Source organism: Panthera uncia, chromosome B1, assembly GCF_023721935.1.
Source record: "Panthera uncia isolate 11264 chromosome B1, Puncia_PCG_1.0, whole genome shotgun sequence".
NCBI lineage: Eukaryota > Metazoa > Chordata > Mammalia > Carnivora > Felidae > Panthera > Panthera uncia.
In genome coordinates, this window is record NC_064811.1 from 62,373,170 (window position 1) to 62,386,028 (window position 12,859).

At 40.0% G+C, this 12,859-nt stretch overlaps 1 protein-coding gene across 1 annotated transcript in view; it reads left to right on the plus strand.

Annotated features, from left to right (window-relative positions):
- Positions 1-12,859, plus strand: part of FRAS1 (Fraser extracellular matrix complex subunit 1) — a 425,706-nt gene that overhangs the window by 222,312 nt on the left and 190,535 nt on the right. Inside the window, exon 19 of the mRNA XM_049632097.1 lies at positions 12,256-12,396. Coding sequence (XP_049488054.1) covers positions 12,256-12,396 — 141 coding nt within the window. The remainder of the gene's footprint in view (positions 1-12,255; positions 12,397-12,859) is intronic.

Here is a 12,859-nt window from a genome sequence, read left to right on the forward strand (position 1 = left end):
GAAACTTGAGTGCAACCACCAATTGTTTCCAACCCTATCTGAGTATTAAGTGTGTTGACTGATGTGTTTCCTGTCACTCATCTCATATCTTTGGAAACCTTTTTGCCTCCTCCCAGTCTGTTCCATTGTCGATTCTGCCGAAGTGTTGTCTATGAAGTCAGGCTTGAGAGCCCTATGAGATTGCACTGGGCTCTCCTTCTCGCACATTCCCAGAAATGCCCTTGCTTCTGTGCAGAACATTTCAAAGGGTTGGAGTTTTTTTGTGGCTGTACCATTGAGAGTTTATTTTGCAGCACTTTTGATCTCAAGTGCCTTTCTATAAAGAAGAGAAAAACAACTATTTTCTGGAACTCTCCCTCTTCCTCTCTCTGAGACTGCAGTACAGAGTGATTAGAATATTACTGCAGCTAATGAAAGCGAGAAGCAGATGCATTATAGGAAGAAGCAATTTACTTAGAGTCTGAAGTGGTGTCAGAAGTTATCATGAAAGTTTCTACTCAGAGCTACATGACAAACCCAGGAATTATCTTGTGGAAGATGAAACAAAACTACTTGAGATATTTGACTAACATCCAAGACTATGATTGAAGGACGAAAAAATACAAAATTAACAAACAGTGACCAAAGAGAACCTTGTTGATGAGTAGCTCAAGGGCAGTCTGTTTTTATTCATTCCTTTTACGGATTTCTATTGAGTGGGCCCTGGGTGGCAGGCATTGTCTGGGCATTGTCTGGGCACTGGAGGTACACTCAAGAATGAGTCCGACAAAATCCCTACTGTTGTGGAATTTATATTCTAGTGAGAGAAACAGGTAATAATGAAATGAATAACAACAGTAGCAACAAAACCCACGTCAGGTACTTGGGTAGTGGTCTGTGCTGTGAAGCCCACAGCGGGATAAGAGAGGGGGAGAAAGAGTTGGGCTGATGTGCGTTCCAAAGCAGAAATACTTTGGTGAGCTGGGGACGGCCACCTACATGTGTTTGTCCTGTGATTTTGGCTCATGCTCAAAAATGAACTTGGGTACTTTAGAAGATGGAGCTTTGACGTTAATGCTTTTTTTTTTTTTCCATATAGCCTCTGTGTTTGCAAAATGTGGCTAGAATTGCTGGTACAAAAGACCGTCTGTTACTAATTGTGAAAGACAATGTGGAGGCATTTTCAGTAGTCAACCCAAACTGTGCATGTTTGTTGAATATTAACATTTAGTATTAACATTTAGTACTTAGTATTAACTCAAAGAAGGATTTCAGTAATGTTATCCAGAGTTCATTTCACCTATTTAACTGATTCTGTCAGCATTGACAGATTCTAGTTCATTAAAAAAACCCAGGAAATACCCATCAGCTCCCTTGCACAAATAAAATAATAAAAACTCAATTCCTCCAAAACTTTCAAACATCAAAAAACTATACTTTACTTTTTTTTTTTCTTTTCAAATTTTTATTTAAATTCTAGTTACTTAACATACAGTGCAGTGTTGGTTTCAGGAGTAGAATTCAGTGATTCATCACTTACATATAATACCCAGTGCTCATCACAATCTAGTGCCTCCTTAGTTTCCGTCACCCATCCTAGCCCATCTCCCACCCACCTCCCTCTGTCAACCCTCAGTTTGTTCTCTATCTTTAAGAGTCTCTTATGGTTTATTTCCCTCTCTCTTCCCCCCACCCCTCCATATGTTCATCTGTTTTGTTTCTTAAATTCCACATAAAAGTGAAATAATATTATCCCTTACTTTTTTATTCATCTATCCTAATTGGTTTTCCAGGCCTCCGTGAGTTCCATGAATCCATATGAAGTCCCCAGGGTAGAGGTGGGTAGGAGGTTGCTATGTTGTACAATTCCAGGAGTGCCATTCTTATGGTAATTCCCAAGACGGATACCTCCTGGGGGCATTTAGTGACTGTGCAGCCCGTGGTGGATGGACAGGACAAAGGACCTGGAGCTCTTGTCACTGGGAGGCTTTTCCTCTTTCCTACGAATGTTCCTACGATCAGGCAGATCTCTAAATTCCTTTTCAGATTTTCCTTCCATTCTTGTTGAGATGTTTTGTTTTGTTTTTTCTTTCTTTTAAAGGGTTCAGCTATTTTGAAACCTTAGCTTTTAGTTGCAGTCTGTCTACATCAGAGCTTTTCATAAGAATCTGTTGGGAATCTTGTGAAAATGTGGATTCAGATTTAGTAGATCTGGGATAAGGCTAATGCTCCTGGTCCAGGGACTATAGTTGAGTAAGCAAGCTTCTAATTTAAGAAGGGCAAGTATATCATTTTATCATTGGTATCCTTCTTTCTAACTAAAGCAGTTTAAATTTTTTTTTTTAATTTTTATTTATTTGTGTGTGTGAGAGAGAGAGACAGAGACAGAGTGTGAGCTGGGGAGGGGCATAGAGAAGGAGACACAGAATCTGAAGCAGGCTCCAGGCTGTCAGCACAGAGCCTGACAAGGGCTCAAGCTCACAAACCGCGAGATCATGACCTGAGCCAAAGTCAGCCGCTTAACCGACTGAGCCACCCATGCGCCCCTTGCCTGGGATATTTTAAAATGCTATTCGCTGTTTATCTTAAGTTGAGATTTAACTAGGTATCTTTTATTTTATCTGTAAATCCTACTTATAACCCTTCAATCTTGAGATAACCTCTTTTAATCTTTTGGCATATTTTCTTACAGTTATTTATACGCATACTTGTGTGTATACACACACACACACACACACACACACACACACCACTTCATGGCTTATAAGTTCCTTACAACCAATTATTTTATTAGAAATTTTGTGAGTTTACATTTACTCCCATTTTATAGACGAAGAAAGGAAGACTTAGAAGGAATTAACTAACGAATGATTTAGCAATGGAGGATCCTAGGCTTTAATACAGGCCATGGTTGCTCAGGAAATGTTCCCTTCCGAGCCTGTATCCTTTGTTCTTCATTTCACACTAGAGCCTTACAATTTAATTTCAGGCCAGGCCATCTCAATTAATGATGCAGCTCTATCACCATGTCAACAGCTTGGCAATGGTGACCAGGACCAGAGCCGAACATAGTCAGGGTGATTAGATTAGCCATGTAATTGCCCCAATTCTGTGGCAAATGAATGATGGATTCTTTCAGTTCCCACACAATTCAGCAAGAGGGTCCAAGATGATCTGATTTTGAGAGAATTGCAAGTTTTTAAAAGTGAACTCTGTACTGCAATAATGAATTTTACTTACATGTCTTCTGATGTAGTATGTCGGTGGGCACACTGCTTTAACAAGGAATGGAGAGGTAGTAACCATCCCAGTGGCCCCCATTCCTGCATTGGCATCCTTCTCATTCTACTTAGAATAATCATGGAGCTCTACTCAGGTTAAACATAAGAGAAATTTTATTTTATTTTATTTTATTTTATTTTATTTTATTTATTTTATTAAAAAAAATTTTTTAACATTTATTCATTTTTGAGAGACAGAGAAAGACAGAGTGTGAGTGGGGGAGGGACAGAGAGAGAGGGAGACACAGAATCCGAAGAGGCTCCAGGCTCTGAGCTGTCAGCACAGAGCCCGACATGGTGCTCGAATTCATGGACCGCGAGATCATGACATGAGCTGAAGTCGGACACTTAACTGACTGAGCCGCCCAGGTGCCCCAGGGAAGTTTTAGCAACCAAATCTTTCCAGGTCTTCTCTTTCAGTCTTGAAGATAGTATTGTCTCCTTAGGCTGGGTCTTACTGCAGGAAGCACATGTCAATACAGGTTTGGTATCAATTTAAAAAAGTTTTTTTTCCTCTAGTTTTATTGAGATGTAATTGGCATAGAACATTTTGTTAGTTTAAGATGTACAGCATCATGATTCACCACTTAGCAACTTTCAAATATACAATATTGTTTTAACTGTAGTCACCATCCTGCACATTATATCTCCAGAATTTATTTATCTTATATCTGGAAGTTTACACCTTTTGAGCATCGTCACCCATTTCCTTCCTGGCAATGATCAGTTTGTTCTCTGTACCTTTATTGTTCAGCCAGCCCTAGCCGTTGAGTGTTTTTCAAACCCTTTGTGGTTGTCTATGCCATTTTCTTTGTTCTTAGTGGCCTCTAGATGTTGAGGGTGTGCTACGTAAGATTTGTTAGTGTCCCAAAGGGGAGGATCTCAGCAGCCAAGATGATGGCTGATCAACACTAGAGCCTCAAGTAGCAGCTTTTAAATCATGCAAATATACCTCTTCGAAGGGAACACTGGGGGATGGGTATTTCAGTCTGCTTCCTCTGCATTGAGCCATGGGGTGATAGCCAGCCAGTTAAGAACTGTTTCTTTGTTTGCTATAGTCCCATTGAACCAGTGAACTCTAATCTCACTTACCACCAGAGCCAGGTTGTCAAGGGGGTGCCAAGCATGTGCGTAAGTGCCTTCCAGGAAGACACAAATGACCTGGAAGGAGGCAGAGGTAAAGCACAAATATGGTGTCCACCTCCCAGGTCTACTAGGAGGCTCGCAGTCAGTAGGCCTCTATGCATGTGTTAAATTAGAAGCCTGACCCTTAGCCAACAATTTTTAAGGTATGCAAATAGGTCTCTTTCTGGGAAAGGCAGGGAGAATGGGCTTTTCTGACTTCCAGTCTCTGTACTGAGCCCTGGGGGAATAACTGCCACCAATTTTTGTGGGCGCATTAAGAAATACTTCTTTACTTGCTATATAGTCTTATGGGTTTTGTGGATTCAAGCCCGTTTGGCTTTCAGAGCTAGGGTTTTGGGGACCCATCCCATAAGCGGACTCTTAAAAGCTGGGGCATCACATGTTGACTCTAAACCCTTCATTCCTCAGGGAGAAACTGGAAGTTCCTTCCTGATTGTATGGTGCTGTGCAGGGGGGTGGAGTTTATGGCAAGAGTGTCCCAGCCTTTCCTGCCTGTTTCCATACAGGTTTTTTCTCATTTGCCTGATATTTAGGAGTCCCTCAACTAGTTTCTGAATTTCTTTCAGAGGGAATTGTTCCAGGTGTCACTGTAGATTTGGTGTGAGTTGGAAGTGAGTTCAGGAGCCTCCCATGTCACCATCTTGGACTGGAACACCATTTTTTTTTTCTTTTTAAATAGGAAATTCACCAATTATTTTGGTCAGTTAATTAACATGCTTTAGGTGAATCGGAAGAAAAAGTACATTGTTTGTATTTCGATCTATTTAGTTGTTGCTAAGTTTCACCAAAGGCCTTAAGGCAAAGAGCTTTAATTAAAGAAATAAATGGGCAGGAGTCTGCCTGCTCCGCTTAAGAGTATGTTATTATTTATGAAGTTGGGATTCCCTTGCATTAATTGAATAAAATACATGGCATCTATATTAAGCAACACTCTTTAATGTAGTCCCCAGAGTGCTGACATAAGCTGTATAAATGCATGCCTTCTGGTAATGTTCAATCTTTTTCACTTTCCCCTTCTAGTTTTTATAGCATGGGTGTGCTCAACTTTGGGGATAGAAAGATGAAAAAGATATAGACCATGCCTTAAGGACCACATGATCAAGTAAGGGAGAATGACATCTGAACAAGGAATTAAAAGAACGTGATACACATTCTGTTGTAGGGGCCAAGGGCAGGCTGCCCTAAGATGGGCCACTTTGGCATAAAGACTGTTTTCAGTTAAAAAGCAATCAAAACCCAGCAGATTCAGGAAAATCTCTTTACATTCCCCATGCCTGCCTAAAAAGAATTTAGATAGAGGACCTGCTCCAGGAAGAGAGCTATGACCATAGATAACTACATTATGATATAAATTGGGTATGATAGACAGGGAAGAACCTAGCAAGATCTATTTGATCAAAGTCCTTGTATGTCCCATTGTTTCTGAGTGGCCCAGCAAACATTGGTTTACCTAACATTTACTGTCTTTAATCTTCCTGAGGATTGTATGTCTTCTCTTTGAGCTCTCAGACCCCTAACCCCTCTCCTTAGTTTAAGATAACATATACACTTCATTTTGCATGTCTTTGGAATTCCAGTGTCTGTATGGATTCCCCGTACATACACTATTAAATTTGATTTTCTCTTGTTATTCTGTCTCATGTCAGTTTGATTCTTAGGCCAGCTAGAAGGACCTTGAGGGGACAGGAAATTTCTTGCTCCCCAACTGTAATGGCAGTAGGCACAAGTTCACAAGTAGCCCGCCCTTGGCCCCTACAACAGCATGTACCATGTTCTTTTAATTGCTTGTTCAGATGTCAGTCTCCCTTACTTGATCGTGCTTTTCTTAAGGCATGATCTATATCTTTTTCATCTTTCTATCCCCAAAAGAGCATAGAGGAGACTGACTCTGTCTGGGAGAGAGAAAGTATGAGAAAAGATTTGCAGAGAGAAAACTACATCATCAGCCTGTTGGAGAATTAGTAGTTCACCAGGGAAGAAGGTGGGAAAGAGCATTCCAGGTCATGGAAACAGCAGGTGCAAAGGCATGACTTATTTGGAGAAGTACGATGCATTTGGTATTCCCGCAGTATAAAGCCGAAAGTGGAGACATAGGGATGAGTCACATCATGAAGTGCTTTATGTGCTACGCTAAGGAGTTTAGAATTGACACTCTGGGTACTGGAGAACTTTTAAAATATTTTAAATAGGGGAATCATCTGGTCAGTTTGCATTTTATAAAAATCAATCCCTTGTGCAACAGGTAAATGCGGAGAAACAATGGGACTGGTTAGGAAGCTGCTGCACTAATCCACATCATGAATGATATTGAAGGTCTGCACCAAAGGGTCATGGGGATGGTTAAGCTGGGATAGATTTGACATAGTTTATGATATTTGACAGAGTCTTGGATGGGTTGTGGTGATGGAAAAGTAAAAGTCTAAGGTTTTCAGCATGGGTGTCTTGGTGTATGGTGGGACTGCCAAGTGAGGCAGGGAATAAAAAGAAAGACAATGTGGTGGGTTGGTTGTAAAATTGGGGGTGGATAATAGCTGCAATTTTGGGCAGAAGGAATGTGATGCCATAATTTGCATTAAGTCTATATGGGCTGAGCTTGGAAGTGGATGATGAGTAGTATTTTGAAAATAAGGAATATGAGACACCAGTGAAGCACCAAGTTAGAGATATCCCTCAGGCAGATTTATGTAATTGGAGTTCAGAGTAAAGGCCAGAGATGTGCACATAAATTTGGGACTCACCAGCATGGAGGTCATCATTAAAGCCATGAATAAGTTTTCTTAGAGTGAGAAGAAGGGCAGAGGTTGCCGTTTTGGGAAGCTCCAGTATCCTGACGTAAACAGAGAAAGGCTGAGGGGAAATGATCAGAGAGATGGGAGAATTAGAAGAATGTGTTGCCAGTGTTTCCATCTACCTATCCACCCACTGGCTCACCTACTTACCCACCCATTCAATCAGCAGGAATTCATTGATTGGGAACTTAGGACACGCCAGGGACAGGGACTATGATCAGTACTACAGTACTACTATGATCAGAGATGAAAAAAATATGATGTTTACTCTTAAGTGGTTCTTAATCTAGTAGGAGAGTGGGGAGGAATGGAGGGATAAGTTAAATCAGCTCATTTTAAAAAAGGGAAGAAGAAAGAGAAGAAGAGGATGGTGAGGGAAAGGAGGAGATTGATTTTATTTGACTTAATTCATTTCAGTTTTCATCCCTTGTCACAGGACTCCTACTGTATTTCCTAGAGGATTTTTGATATTTACATCATAATTCAAGAGAAGTCTACCTCAAAAATTGTTTTTGACATGAAAAGCCAGGAAATTTTATATGATATAAAATTAGGGATGCTGAACCACTTTTTATATCACTGAAAAGAAAAAAAGTAGTATGTTTGTTGTTTGAAATTTAAATAGGGGATAGGGTAGAATAGAATAAGAGAGTAGAATATAACAGAACAAAAATTGATATGTTTTAATTGTTTTAGGTAATATTTTTCTGGAGTCCGGTTCAGTGGACTTTACAATCATCTAAGGACAGTTTTAATGCCAACACTTTTAGTGCTTAAGCTGCTCAGTTATGCTTTTTCAGAAATATACTTAGCCATCAACTGGAAAGTCACTCTCTAAAAATGTAGTAGTACGTGGGGAAATTATTCATAGAACTTCTTTCAAATCTTTTCCATATATGCCCTATAATGGAGTTAGTCTTCCTTGAAGGATCTTAGACTTCAAACCAGAACTCCTGCTATGAAAGCAGATTCCATAGAATGATAGAGCCTCATTAAAGTCACTGAAAGAGTATAGACATTTCCCAAACTGGTGCAGAATTGAAATTTTGTGAGATTGTTTTAAAGGTACAAATGCCTGTACTTACAGAAACAGAGCATTGTAAAGGAAAAAAAAAAATCCTTTGACAGGGTGGCCACCCAGTATGTCCTTTTCCCTCTGTGCCCCTCGGCAACTGACAGGCTCATTATCCATTTGGTTATTAAACATTTCCAATGACCCCAGCTCTAAGGTTTGATGTGGTGATATTTAAATTTCTAAAATCTAGTGGGTGACAAAGGGACTTTCTTGTGGAATTCTTGGCCCATCAATCTTTCAACTTATTTGTCCTCTTTGCTTTCCTGTTTTATGAATTCAAAAATAACCTTTACTTACATTGAGCCAGGTTATCACATTGACCTTGTGACCAAATGGAATGAAATAAAATATGTTGTGTGCTCACAGGCATTAATTCATATTCCCTAGTTTTCAGTTCCACAATGATATGCTTTGATTTCCTATTTATTAGGGAGGTATAAGAAGAAGAGCTAGGGATCTTAGCAATCTTGTAAAGTCTAATATAAACATATTGGTATTGTCGTAGGTATATTTAAATATGTGGAAGTATGTTGCTTCCCCAAATCATCCTGGAAAGCTTTATGTTGACAGTATAATTTAGCTGATTTTTGAAATATTGCCACCTGACTTTTGATTACATGCCGCTTCGTTCATTTGTGTTAAACGTGTCTTGCATAATGGGCTAATGTGTACCCTTCCTTTTAATATTTGCTTACCTATTCTTTTTTTGTTTTTTGAAAAGGAAATATTTTCTCAGTGATTTTGAAAGTGCTGGGGGGAAAATTCTTACTGTGATTTGTGCTAATAGAGTTGTTTACAAGGCAATATAAGAAAGGAAATTATTTTAAAAATTGGAGCTCTAGCTCTGTTTTTCATATTGTAGTAAATACTGTTGAATAGGTATAAAGTTCTGCAGTATACCCAGAGATGAGAGTCAAATATTTATTAACCAGTAAATCAAGGTACTGCCGAATCCAAATAGATATTGGTCTTAGTTCAGGAGCAGGGTCCTGGAAGCCTCCTGGTGGAGGTGTTAAACCTTTTAGGTGTTGGTTTACAGATAGGGCAGGATATTAGCGTGGGGTCAAGGCTGCAGGGAGTACTAGAAGACTTAGAACAGCAGTGTATGTCAGCCATGTATCAGCAGTTTAATATTTAACAACCAGTACTGATGGACCAGGACATCCTAGCTTATATTAGCCTTGCATACATTACAAAACGTATGTTGCGTTTTTATAGCGGGTTGGTAGAAATGGAGACTTCATTGGTGTAAAATCACATTTGGTTCTTCCAAGCTGCTGGTCTCTGTCTGGCTATTTGATAGAAGGAGCAGAGAGGCCAAAGAGGAGACTCAGAGTGGTGTCCCTGCAATTGTGGATCTTGTCCACCGGATGGACAGCGGCAGGTGGCCTGAAATCATCCACATGGCTAAGAATCAGGTCTTTGTCTTACTCACCATTATATCCCCAGCACCTAGACCTATTTGAGACTCAATAACAAATGAATGATTAGAGGCGAATGACTAGCTGTTTCATAATAGAGGTTTCATTATTATTCAGGTGTGATGAGGCCAACAGATCAGGAGATAATTGCCATTGAAAAGAATGTGTTACTCACAGTTTCTAAGAGGAGGGAGCCCACAGGGGCCACACCCAGAAGCACCAGTGTTGGTCAAGAGGCAGAAGAGTGAGGGGAAAATGTAAGCAAGAACCTTTATTGTGGTTTCTGTGGGAAAGTACAAGTGAGACTGAGTAAGCAGCTTAGGATTGGCTAATTTGAATAACTTCAGTGGGCTTTGGGGTGTAGGGAATGTCTCCAACGGGCAAGAGGATAGTGGCCCCAGTGTGAGTGATAGGGGAGGTGATGGTGTGTGGATTTGGGACTGGCTAGTTAGCATATGAAAGGCATTCTACCATGATAGTCATTTACTATCTCTAGGAATTGACTAGCCCTGGGAAGGTAGTCTCTCCAGGATTTGCAGGACCCCAGATGTCAAAGTATCAGAAAGTAAAAAGGCATGATTAATACACTGGCCACCCTTGGGACTTCATGCAAATATCGCCTTTATTCTTTTTTTTTTTTTTTTTTTTTTCTTTTCACGGAACATGTCCACTGTTGTTTTGGTTTTTGGTGTTTTTAAAATTTCTATTTAAATTCTAGTTAGTTAGCATATACTGTAATATTGTTGTCAGGAGTAGAATTTAGTGATTCATCACTTACATACAACACCCAGTGCTTAACACAAGTGCCCTCCTTAATACCCATCACCCATTTAGCCCATCCCCCAACCCACCTCCCTCTATCAACCCTCAGTTTGTTCTCTGTCGTTAAGAGTCTCAAATGGTTTGTTTCCCTCTTTCTTTTCCCCCCTTCCCATATGTTCATCTGTTTTGTTTCTTAAATTCCACATATGAGTGAAATCATATGGTGTTTGTCTTTTTCTGACTGACTTATTTCATTTAGCATAATATACTCTAGCTCCATCCACATCATTGCAAATGACAAGACTTCATTCCTTTTGATAGCTGAGTAATATTCCATTGTGTATGTGTGTGCGTACATACCACATCTTCTCTATCTGTTCATCAGTTGATGGATATTTGGGCTCTTTCCATAGTTTGGCTATTGTTGATAATGCTGTTATAAACATTGGGGTGCCTGTACTCCTTCGAATCAGTATTTTTATCTTTTGAGTCAATACCTAGTAGTACAGTTTCTGGATTGTGAGGTAGTTCTGTTTTTAACTTTTTGAGAAATCTCTATACTATTTTCCAGAGTGGCTGCACCAGTTTGTATTCCCACCAACAGTGTAAGAGGGTTCCCCTTTCTCCACATTCTCGCCAACACCTGTTATTTCCTGTGTTGTTAATTTTAGGCTAACAGGTGTGAGGTGGTATCTCATTGTGGTTTAGATTTGTATTTCCCTGAGGATGAGTGTTGTTGAGCATCTTTTCATGTGTCTGTCAGCCAGAACATATGGATGTCTTCTCTGGAAAAGTGTCTATTCATGTCTTCTGCCCATTTCCTCACTGGATTATTTGGTTTTTTTGGGTGTTGAGTTTGATAAGTTCCTTATAGAACCCTTTTGTTCTTAAAGGTCTGATGTAGGCAAGCAGAGATGTCTTCTTTCTTCTTTGCTTCTACATTTCTTTTTATACCTATGTATAAAATAAAAAGTAGGTATACCTATGTATACCTACTTGCAACATAGCACTCAATGATAATGATTACAGCTAAGATGTATTAAGTCCTTACTATATACTTAGCACTATCCTAAGAACTTTACATGCATCAAACCCAATTAATGTCCACAACACCCCCTGCAGTATGTGCAGTTTATATTCTCATTTTATACATGAGGAAGTAGGAGCCTTGAGAAGTTATATAAATTAGTCAAGGTCACATAGAATTGTGATGTGATGCTCTTACTCTCTCTACTATACTTTGCCTCCCATTAATTGCATTCTAGTTCCTTGCTTGTGTGTCTGTTGATGCAGCTAGTTTGAGCAGCTCAAAATGTTGGACAGTTCTCACCCGTGTATGTTCAGTCTCCATCAAAGTAGGCACCATATAAATTTTTGTGAATGAGTAAGTAAAGCTTCTATCACTGTTTGCTATAATTTGAGCAGCCTGATAAGCAGCCCATTGTTTAATGATGGAGGAGGAACTGCCCTGAGGGAAGGAGACCTGTTTTACGGCTTTCTGGTCTTTCTTTGACATTCTCTGAGAATGGAACTTGGGAAGAAAAGAAATGTATGCCTCTGCAAATGGTTATTTCTGTTCCGTGGCATTTGTGCCTTACTTAATCTGGGTCCCACAGATGCTTGCTTTGCAGGATATGGCCTTTAGAAAGAAGTATGTTAGATGTGTACTCTGTCCTTGGGAAAAACTAAGTGAATGTGCAGAACTTATTCCAACCCAGGAACGTTAACAGGAGAAACAGAGCTACCGAATTTGTCATATGGCAGCTTTCTTGATTGTCTCCTCTGCTTTATCTCTCTTCCAGCTTGTCACCAATCCTGTTTCAGGTGTGCAGGGAAAAACCCACTTAACTGCACAGCCTGCTGGCCTTCTCAAGTGCTGTTGGATGGGCAGTGTCTCTCCCAGTGCCCAGATGGATATTTTAACCAGGAAGGCAGTTGCACAGGTGAGCATGTAACATGCCGGGGCATGTTCCCTATGCCATGGTTATGTCTCTGTATTGCAGCCAGACTCTGTCATTGAAACTTTTGTCATACCAGGGCACTAGGTTTGGGCTGTACATCCTTATCTTGAACTTGTTAGGAGTAAAGGTATAGAGTGAGGGGAACAAGTGAAGTTCTATTCTTCCAATAAGGGAAATACAGATGAAGTAAAAAATTGGAGTCAGCTTTGCCCTATGCACACAGGGAGGGGTAGATTTGATGGTGTTGATCATGAAGCTACTACATCCAGGTTCTAATGTGGCTCTGTAGGACCAGGCATTTGGTTCTAACTCTAGAGTTCTCAGCTCCACTTCCCCTGGCTACAGCCTAAGAGAGTAGAGATGAAAGCAAGATATTTATTTTCTTCTTTGGTGTGTCAGTCCAATAAGTTTTTAACAACACCTTTATATTTCAGTGACAGAGATC